Raw genomic sequence first — 21,606 nt, forward strand, 5'->3', positions numbered from 1 at the left:
GAGTGTAAAATTATTTGGAGCATGAAATTGGATGTTCTCTTTGCTTTGGCCTGAGGGCTTTCCCTGGGTCCCTATACTTTGAAAGGTCCATAAAATTCTTTTCCTAAATTCTTGTCTAGAATCTTTATCTAGTACCTTTGATTTTACTTTTCTTTCCCAGACTGCTCACTTAATATTTTTAGAATAAAAAATTGTAATAAAAATGGAAAAAAAGGAAAACATTTATGAAAGGCTAATGGAAATTGTTTGCTACATACAAAAGATGGAAGTATAGGCTGTTTATGTTCCTTTTGCCTTGAATTATTTAAAGCGATACTGAAATTAGTCTTGTCCAAATCCTGAGGAACATGAGCTTTAGATTTCTCAGGTTCTTTGCTGGAACATGGGACACCAGAATCCCTGTGAGCAGACTGGAGTCCTCCATTCTGAGCCTTTATTTTCATCTCCTGCAATGTTCAGCATACACTGTCTTTCAGAAAAGAATGATCAGCACAGGATTTAAAGCAAAATCAGATGAACTGTTTTACCCTCTTTTTGCTTATGATTATCAGATAGATTGTTAGTTCAAGTTGGGGTTTATGTGTCATGTGTGTTATAATGAAAGTAGCAAATAGAAAAGGAGGGAAAAAAGGACACATTTATAATGCAGGGTAACTGTCCAGAGTTGGGCACCAAAACAGATGATCTGATTTTCAAAAGATAAATAAAGGAGGCAATTGAAGTACTGCTTTCACTTTAAGTTTTTGTTGAATTCAGGAGGAGTTGTGCATGCTCAGCTCTCTTCTGAAATCTGTTGATCGTTACTTCTGGCATGACATGAAGCACAGGTCCCTTCTGGATAGCACTGGCTCAGCTTCTCTGAAGGGCCAGAGCCCAGGTTTTGCAATCCACATTTTGAGATAGCGAGGGGCTTTTGTATGTGCGTGCACGGCATTCTGGGGAGCTCAAGTTCTAGGACTTTCTCTCTTTGCAGCCCTACGACTGTTCCTGTTTATGCAATCAGACGGATGTGAGCGTATTGTTTTTTATAGCACTTTCAGATCCCTTGCCTGGAAACTTCATAATTTTTAATGAATTTCTAATTGCAGTGTGCCAGTGTAGTAGAATAGTGCCGTTATCTCCACTTCGCAGGGGATATTTCAGAGGCACAGAGATAGAGGGTACGTCCGACCACTCACACAGTAGTAAAATGTGGAATCCCTGGGTAGGACTTGGTCACAGTCCCAACTTTCCTCATGCTGGCTGAGTACAAGATGGATTTCAGGCTATATACTAAATACAGGACATTTTGATTAATGTAAATACTGGTAATTTTTGCTTTTCAATAAAAAAAGAATGATTCCATGTTAGTTTATATAGGAAATATATAAAAATAATTTTTAACGGGCAGTTTTTCTAAAAGATATTGATATGCTTCACTGAATGATTTACTTTTCAAATTACTTGTGCATGAGTAATGGTGGTAGAATCTGACCCTTAGATGATGCTTCCTATCAACATTTTGTGTGTATATTTTACTGTGTTTTAAATTGTACCCTAACCAAGTATATAGTTGATTTAGCTGTTGATCAGTGAATACTGTTTGTCACAATATTTTATGAACAACAAAAATGTTATTCAGTAGCATATTTGATGCATGATATTTAATTCTGATCATTTCTGGCCTGAATATCTGAAGGAAAAAAAATCAGGATAGTATACAAGTAAAATCACTCTCCCTTGAAACAAAAAGAGTTTGCTGGCTGTAGCTGGCAGCCCCGGGAGGGTGAGGAAGCTACCCAGGAGGCAGAGTTGGTATGGGAATGGTTCTCCACTGAGCTGGCTGATTTTTTTCCCATCTGTACTCTCTGTCCTTTTAAGCAACAGAAGCTAGATGTCTATCAGCCAGTGCTGGTTAGGATCTTCACTTAATGCTGAAAGAAATCTGGGTCATGGCAGATGACTGAGACTAACAGGATAGTTTAGAGCATTGCTGCTTGGAGATGTGAGGTTGGGACAGATGTGAGGCTCATGGAGCAATAGGGACTGCTGTGGGTCCTGTTAAGCTTGGAGCAAGGAGCTGTAGAAATACAAATGACAGATCACTGGAAAATGAAATTTTTGTGGACGGTTTGCTATAACCACATCTTTATTCTGATTTGTGCCCCTCTGCTGTAGTTAAGGATCTTTCAAAGGCTGGGGCTGTACAGGCAGAGTAACTGAGCACAGTGAAACCCAGGGCTGCACGCTGGAGGTATGTGCATTCCTCTGCTGTGGAATAAGGCAGCTAGTTTTCTTTAAGGCTGAACTGCACAATCATCAGAGAATTCAATTAAACACTCATGTCATTCCTGAGAGAAAATCCTCACTCTGACTCCAGTGTGCTTGTCTGAACCATGGGACCTGTTCTCTTCAAAGACAGCAGCCCCAGCCTTGGAGTCTGTAACAGGGATGCTGCAGCAGTAGCAAACATCACTGCAGTCCTCTCATCACCACTCTGATGAGCCACTTGGCATCTCCTGCAAGTGTGAGAAAATTTGTATTCAGGACACTGTCTGAAATGTGTGATTTCTGCAGCAATAAGGAATTAGTGGGAGCTTCACCTTGGTGAGGGGAAGCACTGTCCTGCAAGATCAGTGCAGCTACCGCCTGTGTGTTTGCCTGTGTCACTAAATCAGAGGTATTCTGTGACTGCAGCTTTGGAAAGACCTGTGGGGCTCTAGGCTGTCCCCAGCCCCTGCTGGTCTCGATAGCCAGGTGCTGTCAGAGCAGCCCCCAGGAACACCCCGCTACACCTTTGCAGCAGTATTGAGCGTTGCGTTCTGGTGGATTGTTGCTCTGTGGTTCTGGTCTGTGGACACTCTGGGCTTGCTGGCGTGGGGCTGTTTGCCACCACTCAGCACTGCTTGCCCTGCCCTCAGCAAAGGTGAAGCTATGGCATTCATGTGATACCTTTATATGTCCTTTTTCATTAAAAAAAAAAAATAAAATCTGCAATGCATAAAAACCACTAGGGACTCACCATTTTTGGTAGTAAAATGATGGGTTTGTGAATTTATTCAGCACCAGATTGTTGTTTGGGGATCCTGTTTGTAGCATAGACTTTTCCTAAGAATTTGTGAATGCCTGTCTCATGTGGTTGGTTGGTTGGTTTGCTTTTTAATCTTAATATTCCCTTTGTAACACTGGAAATGTACCTTTCCTTTTTTCTATTTTGTCTGACTGAAACCTTTCCAGGCATAAGTTGTCTTATACATAGCATCCATAGAATATAGCAACAAGCAATTATGGTTGTGATTGAGGAATACTGATATTTCTGCATTATAAATAAAATTAAATTAAGAGGAAGCAACCTCACCTTGAAAGTCAGATTTCCATCTAAAACTCTTTTCTGGCTCAGAATACAACATGCATCTAAGGTTAAAAAAGAAAATAAAAAGATTAAAGGAAATTTTATGGTCTCTCTTCAGAGCCCATGTGTTTTCTTCCCATTTTTGATTGTGCTTTGATCCTATTTTGCAGGAAAGCTTAGTATTTGCAAATCCAGGTGATGTCAGTTGGAGACATAGATGTTCAGAGCACCTGAGTATCAACTATTTATCTCTCTCATCTGCACTCCTCCCTCAGCACCCCCAAGCCAGTTAGCTATTTTTGTTTGGGTCTTTAACATAGCAACAGATCAGAGAAAAATATTATTACAAAAGAGGAAAAGCTCATAGACATATGCCATTTCTTGAAAGAAACGTTCATTTATTTTCAAAAATCACTGGCTGCATCTTTTTGAAAATCACTGATTAGAGTCCCCGCTGAATTAATGCTCTCAGCCTGTACAGAGCTGTTGATCCAAGGACTTCATGCTAATAGATGAGATATTTCTGATTTCAACAGGCTTTATATTACCAGTGGCTAAAATGCTGCTATTCAAACAGTAATAAACTGTTTATGGTTTGATATTTGAACTGATTAAAGATAGTTTAGAGAAATATTTCTAAGTTGTTTCTGTTTTGCAGAGCAAAGTATCCATTTTCTGTTGCTAGCTACATTATGTAAAAAGTAACGTGCAGTCAGGAAGAGATCTACAATACCAGATAGTGCTTTTATCTTGAAGGAACTTAGAGGTAGATAGAGAAGCAAGTCAGACATTTAAGTAAACCATGGTCCAATGAGATAGTCTGAGATGACAAAGTTTGCCCCTACCTCACACTCTTACCAAGTCAGTCAGTTCTCAGCTGCAGCCTCGTTTTCTGCTCAAAACTCTTGAGAACTGAGCTGTGCTCAGTAGCTTCCCAGGACCAATAGAAGTGGCAATTGCAAAAACATGGGAGTAGGAATTGAGAGGACAATGTAATAGCTGCGTGTTCTGTCCTCCTTCTGATTGCCATAAACAATGTGCGTTCAGCAAATCCAGAACCAGCCTGCTGGTATCATTAAGCAGAGCAGTATGGAGGAAGAGGAGTTTCTTTCTGCTCATGGTAGGTGTTGGAAAGAAAGATCAAGGAACATACAGCAAGGTAGAAAAGTCATAACTAAAGTTAGGGACTGGCCCTTGATGACAAACAAGTTTAGGATGGTATCAACGTGAGTCTGCCTCTTGACCTCACACATGCACAAATACTGAAAATATACAAAAGGCAAAGCAAACATTAACAGACTAACACAGATTTTCTTTTGCATGTAGCACAAAATTGCCAAGCAAATATCACAGCCAATGTGTATAGGTGTTTCTTAAGGACTGTGGACAGTAGTTGGCATTTCACAGTTGAAGTAACTGTTACATGGGGGTTTGATATTCTTCTCTCTTGCAGATAATTCACGCAGTGACAAGTACTCCCTGCAAAGCAGCCTGGATGATCCCAAAGATTGCCACCCCCCACTGTATCATCTTAATGAACCTGTACAACTAAAAATAATTACAAATGCAAATTTGGCGAAAAGGAGTTTAATAGGGAAATTTCATGACTGCACTAGAGAAGTTGTGGTTTAGCACTAAGATAGGTCTGATTGCTTGAGCATGTGGGTGCTATGGTAACTCAGTTTCACCATTTGGAAGCACTTAAGCTCTAAACCACAGTATGCTGCACCCTCTTCCTTTTGGGTACGGTTCTGTAGAAGAAAAACAGAAGTAAACAGCATGAGAGAAACCACAGAGCAGCAAAGGTGTCGTTAGCTGTAGTCGAACAAGTGGGTTACTGTAGTTAAAGTCGTCCTATGAAGACTGAGGATGTCATTTAAAGAGCAGTGCAATTGAGAGAAATGCCTTCCTTCTGCCTGCTAAATACACAATACTCCTGGATATTTATTTTAAGTTTGCAAGAACTGCGTATGTGGCAAAAAGTATTTGAAGCGCTGCTTTTAGTTTTGGTTCTACTTTGGGTTTATGGTTGCGAGAAAGTCTAGATCTCATTGGTAACCATTGTTGTTCCATGAAATTAGTATTTCCTGAGGGACATTTCTGTTTTTTTCTGTGATTTTATTTTTCTCTGAAAAAACTAAACTCTTAAATTTAATTTGCAAAATCAGAATCAGAAAATTCCTTTTTTTTTTTTTTAAATGGTCAGAAATATTTCATTTGATATCAGGTTAGTTGAGGAAAATAACCTATTTCAGTATTTTTCTTGTGCTTTTCTTCTTATCCTTTCCTTAAGACAGGCTCTGTATGTTAGCAGAAGTTATGCTTGGTATTAATTTATTTTAGCTGGTGAATGTTGACTTTGATGTTTGTACTTCATCCTCTTTCCTCAGCCTGCAACATTGTCTTCCTCCTTCTATCTGCCACCTATAAATTCTTCTTAATTCCATCTCTTTCTTCTGGCTGCTGCCCTTGGACTTGATTGCTGGTTAATTTGAATTTTTCGCCTTCTCCAATGCTGTAGATGTTGCTTAATTGCTTATAGCTGACTCTGAGATTCAGAAGGAGAGAGACCACTCCCATCCTGGAAGCTGGACAGCAAGGAGAGGATCATAGATGTTGGGAACTAAGAACAAACATTAATTTCAAAGGTTAATTTTTATTTAAAAAAAAAGCCACATGCTATCATATCTTGGGAAAGAAAAAGCCTTTGGCTCCCCAGATATATACTTTAACCAAAGATTAAAGGTGGTAGGTAAGAGTGACAGGGTCAGGCTCTTAGGTGATGATTGCAGTATGTTAAGGAGCCACTATGGGGGGCAATTATTAATGAAATTGTATAAAAGGAAATATTTTGAGAAATTCAAATGGAAACTATTTCAATTACCATTTTGAGGAGTCAGAATGAATGTTACATCCTGATGCCAAAAGGAAACAATTGGCATTTCTCAATCAAAACATTTTAGAATTTCTGTTAAATTAAAATTTGCGGTTTCAAATTTTTATTCCTAATTTCTGGTGAAAATATATATTGTAAATATTGCCTGTGGGAATAGAAATTCTAATATTTATTTAGTTTTAATTCTCAGCTACAGTAAATGTATAGCATTCTTATGATTGTTGTAGTGCTATGAAGATTTTTACCAGTTAGATTATGGATTACTTTGAAGTGATTTCGTGGCTGCGTTTTCAATGACCAAATATGTAAGCATTTTTTTAGGACCCTCTGAAATGTCCCAATTACCTGAGAAGTTTCTACATGTTAAACTCAAATGATTAAGTTGTTTTTTTACTTGAAGCATACAAAATTTCACATATTTTTAATGTGAACTTTATATAGTGTTCTTTTCATCAATTTTCAAAAAGCAGCAGTTTGTCCAGAAACTGGGAACAGGTTTTTGTCTTTTTTTTTCTTTGCCAGACTTAGTGATAAAGAATAAAGTGTAATTCTGCAGTCTGTGATTATGAAAGCACTTCAGCACACATGATCCTACCTATAAAATTTGAGGGGTCCTCTGTGGTATAGAATTACTCAGATGTTTAAGTTTTTGCTAGCCTATTCATAGGTCTGCCCAGATCTATTTATAAAGTAGCAACAGGTCCCTTTATTTCGTGTTTGCAGCAAAAAGAAGCAGTAACATCTCTGGCCCTGATGCTCATTTACTTTAAGGTCCCTTTAGCTGGTTCTGGCAGCGCAAGGGAGCCTTAAAGTAGGTGTGAATTACATCCTATCCCACTTGAAGTTTAAAAATAAATCAAAGAAGGGCGGCTGGCAGCATTTTGTAAGGCTCCTTGCCTTACTCACCCTTCACCTCCCACCAGGAACTGTTCTTTTTTTGCAATTTAGTATTGGCTTGCAGTGGAGCTGACTAATGTCTGTGCTGTTTGCTAGAAGACCCCCTCAAAGAGCTTTACTCCATCTGAAGAAGTAGACCACATCCTGTTGCTTTCTGTGCAGATGTGAAGAGCTCTGATGAAGCAGTGCTGTTCAGCTGTAAAAAGAGGGAAGACAGAATCTTGACCTAGACTAGCTGCTTTGTGTGAAGTGCTGCTCGGTGGGGGTTGGTGGTGCCTGCCCAATATGCTGAAGGGTGGAGAGATCCTGGGAAAAGGGCAGCAGCTCTGCGGAATCACTAAGCATTTTTCCTGGCAGAAAAACCTGGCTGCTAATGGTTTTGCAGACATGAGGCTGAGAGGAAGGATTACTTCCTCTGTCCCCTCCCCAGGTCTGGCAAAGACATGCGGAGTGCAGCTGGATGCGAAGAGCTAGCTGGTGTGGTACCACGCTAGATAAAACACCAAATGCACTATTAGCAGAAAGGGATCCTCCTTTCCACATTTCTCTATGCTGTGTGTATCATGAAATGCAATACTGCAGCACTTGCCTGAGCTACCGGCATGCAAAAGAGATGTCACATGGAGAGGGCAAGGGGGAATGGACACAAATTGCTCTTGGGGAGATTCCAATTCAAGAGAGGGAAATTTTTCACCATGAGAACAGTCCACCATTGGAATAACCTCCCCAGGGAAGTGGTTGACTCCGCCACATTGGACGCTTTTAAGACTGGACTTACTGGGAACACAGTGTCTTTTAACATATCCTAGGTCTGAGTTCTCTGTTGAGTCGCTTGGTCCTGCCAAGTGGAAAGCATTTTCACTTTATTCTCTTTCCTGAGAGGACAGCGGCAAGCAGTAACTTCTTACACAGGTATGACCACAGTTCACTGCAGCAAGTGCAGAGTCACAACTGCAGTGGTGATATAGCAGCTCCTGTACCTCCAAATGTGACCTGTACAGCCTGCTGTCCTTGGGGTTTGAAGTGTTTGGCTTTTTTTTTCGCGGCCTGGTTTCTTTCACAGTTTTTCCATTTACTCTTCTTGTTGAACATTGAAAGGTTTCTTCAAAATGCGGTAGTCCATGTTCCACTCCTAGGGCCTGTATGTCTTTAAGCCTTCAGTAGAAAGGGTGATCGGCTCATCTGGTTTAGGTGTATTTTGTTGGCAGCCTGTCACCCCATCTAAAACCTTTCTTTAAAGCGGCAGCTGCGCTCTGTCTGCCAACTGGTAGTAAGAGGAAAGGGAACGAAAGCGACTAGCCAAGCTCCCATCTCCCTGTGGGATATGCTGGTTGTATCTTTTTGCAGGGCACCTGACTAAGGCCAGATCTGATCCAAATGGCCAAATCAAGAGAAGGGAAAGGGAAGTTTAGAAAAGTTACTTCAGTGGTAGGAGCTTTTTGTATACTTCAGTTCTTCCACTTGGGTTATCTGAGCCTATGCTGCACATCTTAAAAATGTCTTATAGCTGGATGCAGTTTAAGATTTGAGAAAAGGTTTGGGATATGTTCCTATTTAAACCCAGATCAACTTGCATCAGGCTTTCATACCACACGGCATGTGTTTTGGGGGTTGGATATCATTATTACATTTTAAAAATATTCTAAGATTCCAGAGATATGTTTTAGAATATAAACATGAGCAGACGGTTTTGACTTTGAGGTTAACTTTCTTAACCCAAGGTTAGCTCAGACATATTTGTTAATGTGGGACATTTTAGGAAAAATAAATTAATTGTAGCAATATGCCTATTTAATATTGGAGTAACGGAGTCTGGTGTGTTGGGATCCTTCTTCATTTTCCTTCAGTTTACCTAGCATCTTTCAATAAGGTTAAATGGGGAAATGTATCTGCTTTGCTGTTTGAGGAGAGTTTTTTAGTGTTCTGGTGCCACCTATTGAATTCTTTTCCACTGCATCCTATTTCATTGCTATAATGAATCATATCGTAGAAGAGAATCATAGAAAAGCAGGAGACCTTTAAAATGCTTAGAAGGACATAAACCTGCCATGAAATTCTGTTAAAATGCCAGTGTTTATTTGGAGGGGAAAAAAGGTCAATCAAGGACTGTTATTTTCCAAAGTGGTTTAAGAAGTGATCTGCTCTAGTTGACACTAGCCTGAGCTTGGCAGTTGGACTAGATGACCACTTGAGGTCACTTCCAACCTCGAGTTCTATGATTACGTGTAATGTCTGTCACCGTGAGTGAGCATTAAACCTCATGCTATGTTTAAGCTAGTAGTATTATTCCTAGCTTTACAACGAAGAGGATGGGGAAAATTACTTTTACAGGAATCTTAAGGAAGTGAATGAGGCAACCAGACATACAGCACTGTGACAACCTTATGACCCCTGTCTTGCTCATATTATCTTACTTCATGTGGAAGAGGGAATCTTGAAATATATATATTTGTCTCCATCATGTTTGTATTAGAGATCAGTAAATAAGCTAAAAATATTTCTAAATGTATCACTAATCTCTGAGCAGAGTTTCATTAGGACTTTTTGTGAAAGTCCGTTTATTCTTTTCTTGGAAATGGTTATTTAAGTGCAAGTTGATCTGTGTAGATGCTCACAGAAAGTTAATTTTGGGTTTGAGGTATATTAAATGTGCTGAACCAAAGTACAGTTTGGGAAGGAGGCGGAATAATTGATTCTTCAGCTGATAAGCCAATTTAGAGTGACCAACTACCTGCTTTCAAACACTAACTTTGAAAACATGAAGATACATTGAAAATTAAGTGCTCATGGCAAATATGAATATGAATGAATATAAATTTTAGCTTTTAAAAGGTTCCTTTGCAGTTTAATATATACATTTGCTGTTAATAAATGTTCCAGTTCTTAATGGAGATTTCAGGTGCTGGAGGTACCTTGATAGGTCAAACCATCATCTGTATTTTTGTTTCTTATCTGTAACATCTCTCAGGTTAGGAAGCTTCATCTGCTAACATTCTGTACCTCTGAAAAGTATACGTGATCCTGTCTTTCAGTGGATATATATATAGATAAACGGGTTAACATCCTAGAGCTGATACAGTGGCTTCTAAACCCATGTTATTCAGTCTGTTGTCAGTCTACTACATTTTTTTATAGATTATATTCTTACAATTAAGAGCAATTTTATTTTGACAGTTTCACATGATTTCAGACAAACTATAGGCAGGCCCATACGCTCATGTCCTGGACCAGATTTTAGGCAACACACCTCCCCACTTCTATACATGAAGAATGAAGGAGCTAGTTCTGCATTACTGAGTTTCATTTGACTTCTGTTGATACTTTGTCTTTAAAATACCTGACTGCTGGCTTTTTCCAAATTTTAATTTGTAGGAACAGATCTTGAATAATGTACATACCACAATGAATTCAACTGCTCACTAGGAAAGTACTTGCAAGATATTAGCTTTTGTTTACATTAATTTTTATATCATGGCTTATGCACATTTCATGGCAGTTGTGAGCATAAAGAAATTTCTCTCTCTCCACAGGTGACTTTGTCGTCACTGGGCATGTTTTTTTAATGGCTGTTGTTGGTCTTCTGAACTGTTCATGTGGGATGCAGAATCCATTGTTGCTATTGAGCAGCCAACATGCATGCTGTTGCTTGTTGGGTCGATAAGGAGAAGATCTTTGGGGTCCCGGGAGATCTGCCTACGTTGAGCTTTCTGTGTCAGAGATGAGAGACATGGGTTTGACCCTGGCACATGAACAGGGCAACAGAACATGTATTCTTCATAACTATTGAAGTTTTTTTCACATAGCCCTGGATTTTTGTTTTAAACATGGAAGGAATTTATTTTTCAAAAGAGTAGAGCCACAACAGTTGTGAAGTAGTGTATAGGGAAGCTGAAGTAACAGAGAAATTATAAACAGTGAAGTACTGTCTGAAAAACACGCATGCCAAAAAAAAACCCCACCAAAAACCCAACAGGAAATAAACATAGTGGGAAACACATAGAAGAAAAAGGGAGAGAAAGGAAGAACAAAACAGGCTGATGCAAGTTTGTGGACAGTCCTAGCAAGGAACGTGTGAACAAGTGGAAGCTTGTTCCTTGCTGAAAGCATAGCAGGCTATGTTAGAGAGTGATGCCTTAAGGGAACAGGCGTGCTTTCAGGATAGCTTTCAGGATTCTTGTGCCAAAGTGGAAGCTTCTAATCCTCAAGAAGAGTAAAAGATGCAGTGATAAGAACAGACTCATGGTTCCCACCGTTGCCATTTATTTTTGTCTCTCTTTCTCAGAACAGAAATTTCACATTACACAAATACAAAATGTTTTGGGTCAGGATTTCAAAGCAGAGTGTAAAAATGAGGCTTGTTTTTATAGGTGCAAAAAGATCATAGCTCCCAGCTCAAGTCAGGGAGTAATTTATAACTTGGAGATAAGAGTTATTTGGACAGATTCTTAAATACCAGAAGGATGGTCCAGGAAGGGTGCTGCCATTTAGAAATAAATATTAGGGAAAATAAACGGCTTTCAGGAATGCTGTGGCTTGGCTTTCCAGCTCTTCCATAGTGAGGATTATAGACAGGTAGGATTTTTATTGACCGCAGGCAGAATTAGTGCTGATATCTCTTCTTAGCAATAAAACCATTCTTCATTCAGAAAAAGTCACCCTCTATTTGTTGATATTGTGTGTACTTGTATACACTGCTGTGTGACAATGCGAAAGACTTCGAGGGTTTTAGCTTTTGGTATTGCAAAATAGGTTGTTAAACATGAAAACATTTAAGTATACTCCAGTCAAATCTGTTCTGAGAATCATGGTTCAGAGAAAGCCATACAAACCATTGGCCTTTTTCTACTGTAAATGAACTTCTCACCTTCATGCATTGCTCACCTGATGATATTTTTTCCCCACTGTGCAGCAGGAGATGAAAATGTGGCAAAAACCAGCTCTCCCTCCCTTACGTCACCTCCACCTGCACGCTCCACATCACTCTCACCTCCAGGCACTGCTGAAGGTAACGGTGAATTCAGGACTGCGGCACTGCTGATTTTCTCCTGTTTTAGCCGAATGGGCATCTACTTCTATCATACATTGTTTAATACCATCACTGTTAAAGCAATGTGGTGATTTATGTTGTCTGAGGTCAATTATATTACAGCAACATTTGTTTATGTGATGAGGACACATTTAGTTTTTTTTATTAAATCAAAGGTGGGTATTTGAAACACGCTTTTTGAAGAAAGTGATTAGAATTCAAGCTGTAACATGCTGTTGTTACGAATTCATGTTTTCCTTATGGACACCTCTTCCCCTTGAGTTTTCCGATGAGAGTTTCGTGCTGAGCTGTCAGAGTGGCACTTTCCTGCGATTCATGCAGAGCTCCTTGGGCACCACAGCAGTATTTAATGATTGTGGGAAGAGGGTCCTTCCTGGGTCAACAACACAAACCAAACCCACTCCAATCGGTCTGGGCTTTTTGCAAGCTGCACAGTAATTCACCCCCTTTAGCTGGTGTTTTCAAACAACTCAAATCAGTGCATCCCCCACACCTTGCTTAAGGATGATCAAATCTCTTCATCACAAAGGCATCCCAGGCAAATTGGTGGGAAATTGGAATTAGTGGTCTTGCAGACCTAATTGCAAGCCATGCTCCTGCAATAAATCCAAGCAGATGTATTGCACAGACTGTGCAAGAACCGGAGAGCAATGTAAATGTTTTCTTTTTGCCAGTGCTGGAGGAAGAAATGTAATTCAGAGAGCACCTGGCAGCCTTTCTGCTTGCAATGAGGTTCTCACTTTCATGCATTGCTCACCTGATGATATTTTTTCCCCACTGCAGCAGGAGATGAAAATGTAGCAAACGGCAGCTCTCCCTCTCTTATGTCATCTCCACCTGCACGCTCCACAGCACTCTCACCTCCAGGCACTGCTGAAGGTAACGGTGAATTCGTGACCGTGGCATTGCTGCTCTTCTGTTTCAGCTGAATTGGCATCCACTGCAGCCTTCCTGATGCTATCTCTATCCCTCAACCTGCACAGCACAGACTCCTGGCTCAAGGAAAAGTGATTTTTAATGTGGGCAATATCAGTCCGCAAATCATATGCTTGATATTTCAGGGGTCTGGTTGTTGCTACATGCCACTAAATATTACTTAAGAATGTGTAATTCCCTGGGGAAAGCTCAGCCAATAGTTGGGAGGAAAGAATGTTTCTTTTTATATTTTTGACATATGACTGTGTTTAATTCCTTGGAAGTTTAATTTATGCTTTCTCTCTCTCTTTCTGTTTTCAAGGAGATGAGCCAACAGCAACTACACCTGGTAAGAAACTTTTAATTTACATGACAGAACTGCATTGATTTTTTTTATGATCATTTCTTCTTTCCTTTTCCTGTGCAAGTTATCTTGCAGAGTGTGTAATGCCTTTTTATTCAGCCCAATAAAATGAAATATGCTGTCTTAAGAGGCAAGAATATCAGACAAGTCTGGTTTTGAGTCATGAATTTGAGTATATTTTAAAACACATTTACCTTGAAAGAGGTGCAGTCAGCGCCAAAAGGGGTTATACTTACTGGATGTTCAGCTGACATCTATTGGACGCCCTAACACTTTGAGGGGTTTGTGTGCCTTTGCTTACTAATGAATTCCCAGTGCCTCAGTACAAGAGTGCTCCATCATAGCAGTCCTGTGTTGTGTCCCTCCTTGACTGGGCAGCCTCTGAAGCATTAACGAAACTGCTGTACCTCTCACCACAGGTGTCTCTCCTGCAGACAGCCCATACCTCCCCACGCACGCAGGCTCCGTCCCTGCCATGGGACTCAGCAACCCAACACTCAGCAGCACTGCTGCCCTCACCACACGCACTCCCATTGCCTTCAAGAATGCTTCATCAGGTTTGCTGTCTTCCTTTAGGTGCCGCTCGCTGCTCTCTGAACTGTAGGGGAAAACTAAATAATTACTGCAGGGGAAAACTAAGTAATTCAGCCTCAGGGTAGCCTTTTCCATCTTATCGTTCATCAGATAGAAAAGGTATATGAAATTTGGCGTAGTGGGAATACCAGAATTATTTCTAGGATCTGGTATCTGATGGCCAAGTCTTGTAGTCATCACAGTAGGATCAAAATGCCAGCTGCTGTCAACAAGGCTGTTGCCAAAGCAAGAGCAATAGGAATGGACCTAAAAGAGAATGTAGAAACCTGTCAGTGATTTATAAGCAGGGAGGTGAATACTGAGATATAGCAAGTAATACAGTGAGCAAACGAACACTGCTGGAGTGCTTGTTTCTGAAGGAGCACAAGCACTACCCATAACTGTGTTTTACTGTAAGAACATAGGAAAATGTTTTAGTTTTTCCCAGTTCACAATTATTAATGACATTTTGATGTTGACTCCATCCTGGATTATGCCTAAATAATGACCAAAAAATTGTTCTTGTACATTGCAAGATCTATTAGTAAGTGGTATAGTCCTAAAATCTTGCTTTCTATTTAAATAATAATTTTCTGTCTTATTTGATATATTAACATCATTTTTCTTTCAGCAGTCTTCTCTAAATTGCAAAAATCCCAGAAATAAAAAAAAAAAAAGCAGAGAAGGGCTATAATATAACACATTTCTGATGACATGGCCATATGAAATAATGAATTTTAATTTTTAATGCTGATATGTTGTTTATTTCCTTACAGATGATTACAATTCAACAACCTTGCACAGCACCACCTCACCAGTCAGCACGCCAACAAACACTGGGATCACCCCCACTCTCACAATAGGTGACAAACTTGCACACAGTTATCGCAATTATGATACTGCAAGCACGGAAAATGTGTTAGAATGAGAGAATTTGTTCTGAATTTCTTTTATCAAAGTTAAACATACAATTTAGGCATACAACTGCATTAAACTTAAGGGTGTTTTTAAGAATCTTATTAATAGTTCATGAGTAATATTAAAGATACCAGATTTGCTACTTGTCAAGCAAGTGAAAAATAGCAATTATTTCCATATAGTGGCATACTAGGAGGGTAAATCTGTCAATTACTGTGTCAGTACTCCTCTTGATATTCACAGAAATTTGCCCAAGCAGCAAAAAGCTACGAATACATCCACAGATCTGTATGCTTCTCTGTTTTCTGGTGGCTTCCCTTCTGTTTCACTCGGCATTAATGTTTTCTTGGGATCTAATATTGCAAGCACTTACGCGCATTATTATTGCAATTGAGCTGTAAGAAATTATTCAGGTCAGAAAAATATGTGTGTGCTTGAGCAAAGTACATCCAGGAGTTGAACTCTTACCATCTTTGTAACTGCCCTTCAAGTAGCTGTAGGCTGCTGTCAGCTCGTTGACAGACTGAGCTTAGCTTTGACTTGTGGATCTTCTGCCCTTAACCATCTTGGTAACTCTCCACTGGACTCTCTCAGTTTACCCTGTCTCTAGGGGCACTACTCAGCCAGATGATTCCCAGCCTGGAGAGATATTTTATGTAATTGTTTTCAGGCTGAAGTTCTTCTTTCAGGCTTCCATACAGGTTTTCTAAATACCAGCTCGTAATTTCTTTTGGGTATTTCAGTGTAAAAATAGTTATACAATGATCTGTACTGTTGCATAAATCTCTTTCCAAAGGTAAGAGTAGCTGCACAAAAAGTAGGTAAATTTTGTTTCTTTAGTGACATTGGATACTGTTCATTTAGCCATTCCACAGTGTACTTATCTCGGGAAACTGCTATAGCTAATCATACTGCTATAAGAATGTGTGATTTTGGAATATTCTTGTGTAACTTTCTATGCAGAAGTGTTATTAATAACCAGATTGATTTGTAGTCAGTGATGTCATTGAAAAATGGTGAAAGACACATGATCCCTAAAATAACTAGTTAAAAAATGGTGTTACATGTAGCTTATGTTTTCTTCCTTTTCTCAAATGTGAGTGGAGTGCTAAACGCAATTACTTGTATTGAACATATTGAATAAAGAGTTTGGGGCAGTACCAGTCACCCTCCTCCAATGCTCTATGAAAAAACCCCAAACCTGCTGAGCTACACCTTTATTTTGTTTTCTTTTCTTATAGGTTCTTCCATGACAACAACTGAAGACCCTTGTGGTAAGAACCAAACCCCTTATTTTTCTCAGTTCTGAAATTTGTGCAAATCAGTAAACTTAAATACAGAAAACTGATCAGTAAAACTGTTCAGTTAGCATCTCAGGTTCTTTTATAAACTGTCTTCCAATTCTGGAAGAGTAGGATCAAAGTTATTAACATTTCTGGTCTTCTCATCTCTGTTTACAGTTCTGTTAAATTGCCCTGCACTCGGCTGTTCATATCAGGCCTGCAGAAAAGATCTGCCTGCAGATCTTTTTTAGGCTTTCTTAATTTTTCCCCATCATGCTGATAATCACATGCTGTGAACTACAATTCATAGCTAAAGGAAAAATAAAGTTTGGATATTAGTTTACCTCTCTTCAGAGTTAGAGACCTCTCCTTGCTAATTTGCAGGAATAGTCTACAGCCGTTATTTACTAGATGGTTGTGAAACACTTTGAAGAAGAATATTTGAAATTTCTTTTCAAAGAAATTATTCAATATGTCAAAACAAAGTCTTTCACATTGAACTGACATCTTAAATTAATGCAAATCTGTTTCTGGAATGTTCATCTTTTTAATTCTTTAGGTTTCCTAACTAGAGGATTATTTAAAAGAATATTTTCCAAAGGAAATTTTCTCTTTTGACTAAACAATTTTTTAAGGTAAAAGACAAATAAATAAAAAAAAGTAGAATAAGGAGTAGCTAATGTTTCTGTATTTTCTACATCTTAAGACACATATGGTGCTGGGGGAGCCATAAAACATTTAATGGTTCTTAAAAATTGTCATTTGCTTGGTTCATAAAATCATTATTTGCTATTTTATCTTTTTCTGTTAGATCGTATTCAATTCAGCATACAAAATGTAGATCAGAATAACATGGCTAACGTTACATTGACGAATCTCAGAAATAGCAGAGAATATTTTATCTGGGGGCCTAACAAGACCATAAATGTGAATTCCAGCACAATACCACTTCTGAGATGCAAGGAATACAGAGTTACAGTTAAAGGTAGAAATTGCTCGGACAAATATCTTCGTATTCCGCCTGGTAGGTATATATTTTAGTAGTTTCTTTTTTTTTTTTTTTTTTTTTTTGTGTTCAGTAACTCAGCTTTCCTGGATTTCTTAGTCTTTTCTTGTCTCTTTTCAGACAACAGTTTTTCATAATTTGTGCTTGGTTTGCAAGATATTTTGCATTTTGAAGTTGCACCTTAAAACATCTCAGTATTTTCTTAAAGTAGGATGTAAAAAAATGTAATTTTCTTATTGCAAAGGAAAAACAGGGCACTTAAACTACGTTGGCCATATGCAGCATGATTAGCAATAGCAAACTATCCAGCACTTGAATACTACTATTTATACTGGATGTTTTGTTCTCTAAAGAGAGTGTTGGATTAAAAATTGCATTTATTGTTTGAATACCAGCATTGTCTTTATTTCATGTAGGCTTTTTCAATTTTTACTTTCCATTTCTTGTTAAATTCTTTGTATGTTATTCTATGCTAGTTGTATCTTCGTATTGCAGAACAAGTCAACAAATATAAAAGAACAAATTGCTATTTAAAGAATCAATATAGCCAATGTCACAGTGACATTTACATAATCTTAATCCTTTTCAGATAACAGCACAAATCCTTTTGAAGTTAAGGTTAATGACAGCACATTTGCAGTGGTATGTTGGCAAAAGTCAGTTGCATGTGCTAATGTGACTCTTAGCTGTAAAGGTAAGACACTCCTAAGATATTTAAAAGTTGATTATTTATTTATTTTAAAAAGCAATGTTGATGCTGTCTTTTGATGAGTGGCAGATTTAGATTAATTGTCCCAGTTTGAGGCTGAGCTGTTCAGAATTTCTGGGATTGCCAGGCTGGGGACTACCATCCCAACACAGGGCAAATCTGGGAAAAAGTTTGAAGCCAGAGAGCGCATTTCCTCAGTTTACCAGCTTTGCAAATTGCAAACTTCTGAAAATTTTGAGGTCCTGTTTGATGGTTTGAAGGGGAGCTGAGAGTTTGGAGATCCTGCGTCTGTGAGTCTGCTGTGAGCTGATTCCTTGTAGACTACCCAAGCAGCTGGCTCTGCAGGTTCCTGAATAGCGAGTCCAGGCTCTCTGCTCTTGGTGCCGGCCAGCCTGAGGAGATGCTGGCTCAAAGAGAACTACTGTGCTAGGGAAGATATGGATGCTGAATGTCCTCATGTGTCCCAGAAAAATGAATGTCTGGAGATTTCAGGTTTCAGGGAGCTGAAGAGTTAAGAAGCCACTCTATGGTTCTGCCATGGTTTGATTTCTGTGGGGAAGCTGTTTTCTTAGAAAGTCAGATCACGTGAGCTTTACTGATGAAAAGTAAAGATTTATGCAAACTAAGTTAGTGTCGGAGAACCTAAACCCTAGTCATTGGATGAGGTTGTACACTTCTGTTTGGAATATTATGATAATTTATTACAAAATATATTGAATAAGTATGGTAGAGAAAATTCCAGTTAGAATGGTACTATATACTTTTGGAGTTGTGGAAAATATTGATAAAACTCTTTTTGTGTCTACCGATCCTGTAGATCTACAGACCCCAAACATTACAGAAAATTCAACTTGTACATATCTGAATGCTTTATCACCCAACCGTCAGTACAACTGCACTGGTACTGTACAGTTTTTCGAAGAGATTCACAACCACCACTTCTGTGTTGAGACAGATTATGGTGGTAAGTGTAATGCTTATTTTTGCTTCATGTTCCACATATTTCTGGAAGACCCTACTATGAATCCCACTATCTGTGTTTCCTGGGGTTGAAGATATATTTTGAGCAGCATGCTCGGCCACTCTCAGGTTCTCCGCCAGCTCCTCCTGCCTGGTCTCCTGCCCTTGTGGTTGTTCTTTGACTGCAGTCACTGTCTTCCTTTCCCTCTCCGGCCCCAGTCTCAGCCTTCCAGTCTCCTTTCAGAGATTCTGATTTCTTGGTTTTTTTTTTTTGAGAGTGAGAACATATGAGCCAGCAGTGTGCCAAGTGGCAAATAGCATCCTGGCTTGTATATAGAAATAGTGTGGCCAGCAGGACTAGGGAAGTGATTGTCCCCAGTACTTGGCACTGGTGAGGCTGCACCTTGACTACTGTGTTCAGATTTGGGCCCTTCACTACAAGAAGGACACTGAGGTCCTGGAACATGTCCAGAGAAGGGCAATGAAGCTGCTGAAGGGTTTAGAGGGCAAGTCTTATGAGGAGCAGCTGAGGCAACTTGGGGTTGTTTAGCCTGGAGAAAAGGAGGCTGAGGGGAGACCTTATCAGCTACCTGAAAGGAGGTTGTAGCGAGGTGGATGTTTGTCCCTTCTGCCAAGTAACAGGTGATAGGACAAGAGCAAATGGCCCCAAGTTGTGCCAGGGGAGGTTTAGACTGGATATTAGGAGAAATTTCTTCACCAAAAGGGTTGTCAAGTATTGGAACAGGTTGCCCAGGGAAGTGGTTGAGTCCCCATTGCTGCAGGTATTTAAAAGACGGGTAGCTGTGGTGCTTAGGGACATGGTTTAGTGGTGGTATGGCAGGGTTAGGTTAACGGTTGGATTTGATGATCTTAAAAGTCTTTTCCAACCTAAGCGATTATGATTCTATGAACATGGCCAAATGTAAGGAAGTTTGAATGAAGAAAAAAAAAAAGTGCATGCCTAGTCAAAAACAAGTGTTAAATTCTTGATTTGAAGCAAGGTGTGATACAATGATTGTAAAGAATGTCTCCAGATAAAATGATGTGTTTTTCCGAAACATTGTCCTTGGAAATAGCTTAGCTTTTATTTCTGAATTAAAAAGGAAATCAACCTAAATCAAGTAACCTGCAAATAAAAATTCAGGCCAAACATATAAAGTTTGTTAAAATTATGAGGAAATCAAACATTTGGAAATGTTGGACAATTTTAGTAATATGTGGTTTTGCTGTATTTAACTTGTGATGAATTAATTAAATTTATGAAATTAATATGATGCTTTTACATATACTCAGTTTACACTTATGTATAATTTCTTTGAATGAAATGGACTATGAAAAAATATTACATCTTGTTGGTATCTTGTTTTAGTATCCAATGAAATTTAATTCAATCAAAGTAGGCAGAAAGAGGAATATTTTGCATTTTCATTCAAACATTTCCTTCCCTCCCCATTATTTTTCTTTTACAACAGCTCCAGAAAAACCGAAAAACCTTACAGTACAATCTTATAAAACACATGTGACAGTTAGCTGGGACGCACCTAGTAACAGTTCAAAAGGTCCTGTACATGGCTATAGGGTGAACTGCAGTGGCAGAGGTAAGTGTATACCCTTTCATTACTGAATAATTCATTGCATGTTTTAATATTCACAGACCACCAAGCATGATGCACTGTCAAACCATATTGGAATCTCTTCAAACTGCTGATTTTTCTTTTCTTTTTTTTTTTTTTTTTTTTTTTTTGATACAAACATTTAAAGTTTCTTCCCTTTGAGGTTGTTCCAGTTGAACCATGTGGTTATTCAGTTTGCCATTTCAGGACACAACTCTGTCAGTTCTCATGCTTTTTGTGTTAAGAATAAGTTAGGACAAGATCATCAGTTGCCTGATCAGTTTGTAGCATGGTGCTCTGTCTCAGAATATGCTGCTATAGTTGGTTAATGTATTCTCTGAGAAGATGGGAACCTGCCTTCTTAGTAACAACAATGTAAAAGTCAGGGGTCCTAAGTATGGCAGTTAGCATATACGTGTTTAGATAGGTAAAGGTAGGTGGTTGTCTTCTACTGAACCGTCATTCTTTTCAGATATGCTGGTTTAGGTCACCCTACATTGAGATGGATAAGTCTGTATCTGTTATACTGGGACCATGCTTTCCAGGTGTGAGCTTTTCTTCAAAACAAGGACTGGAAAATGATGTTTGGAAAATTAAGAGCCTGATACATGGTTCCAGGAAATATATGTCAGGTTTAAGCTTGTCCTGGATTAATTCATTCTTTCTGTTCACATACTGCATGTTTTGTAAACCTGGACTGAATTAGGAATCAACGGCTGTCACGCTTAGGTGTTCCCCAGATACAAATACTCTCTCCCACTCTCCATGCTGTGAATTTGACCATTACCCAAAAGCCAGTTTCTGGCTTGGCCAATGTAGAAGACTGAGGTAGTATGCTGGGGTGTGGGGAGGTCACGTCTGAAGCATCCAGAAGGAAACATGGAAAGGCCAGTGCTCCCCAGTTCCCCAAGCCACCAAAGCCCCAGCTGCAGTGTGGCTAATAGCTTTGCTCATGTTGCTTCTCATGCAATTCCTTTCTGTCCTGCTTGCCCCTACCAAAAGCACGTCTTGCATCATACCAGAACAGACTTGCCCGGTATGCAGAGTGACTTTTGACATCTGTACACTAATTCCCAAGCTGAACTCAGAAGAAG

The 21,606-nt window shown here is 39.2% G+C and overlaps 1 protein-coding gene across 11 annotated transcripts in view; it reads left to right on the plus strand.

Moving 5' to 3' along the window:
- The window catches only part of PTPRC (protein tyrosine phosphatase receptor type C), a 66,478-nt gene that overhangs the window by 23,172 nt on the left and 21,700 nt on the right, over positions 1 to 21,606 (plus strand). The window contains exons 3-12 of one of the 11 annotated variants that reach the window (XM_035891779.1): positions 12,034 to 12,129; positions 12,955 to 13,050; positions 13,409 to 13,435; positions 13,870 to 14,007; positions 14,800 to 14,886; positions 16,183 to 16,215; positions 17,036 to 17,248; positions 17,820 to 17,924; positions 18,757 to 18,903; positions 20,372 to 20,497. In XM_035891779.1, the coding sequence (XP_035747672.1) occupies positions 12,034 to 12,129; positions 12,955 to 13,050; positions 13,409 to 13,435; positions 13,870 to 14,007; positions 14,800 to 14,886; positions 16,183 to 16,215; positions 17,036 to 17,248; positions 17,820 to 17,924; positions 18,757 to 18,903; positions 20,372 to 20,497 (1,068 nt within the window). The remainder of the gene's footprint in view (positions 1 to 12,033; positions 12,130 to 12,954; positions 13,051 to 13,408; positions 13,436 to 13,869; positions 14,008 to 14,799; positions 14,887 to 16,182; positions 16,216 to 17,035; positions 17,249 to 17,819; positions 17,925 to 18,756; positions 18,904 to 20,371; positions 20,498 to 21,606) is intronic. The other 10 variants (XM_035891780.1, XM_035891784.1, XM_035891781.1 and 7 more) reach the window with 10 other exon arrangements.

The sequence above is a fragment of the Egretta garzetta genome, unplaced genomic scaffold (assembly GCF_000687185.1).
Source record: "Egretta garzetta isolate BGI_Z169 unplaced genomic scaffold, ASM68718v1 scaffold163, whole genome shotgun sequence".
NCBI classification, from domain to species: domain Eukaryota; kingdom Metazoa; phylum Chordata; class Aves; order Pelecaniformes; family Ardeidae; genus Egretta; species Egretta garzetta.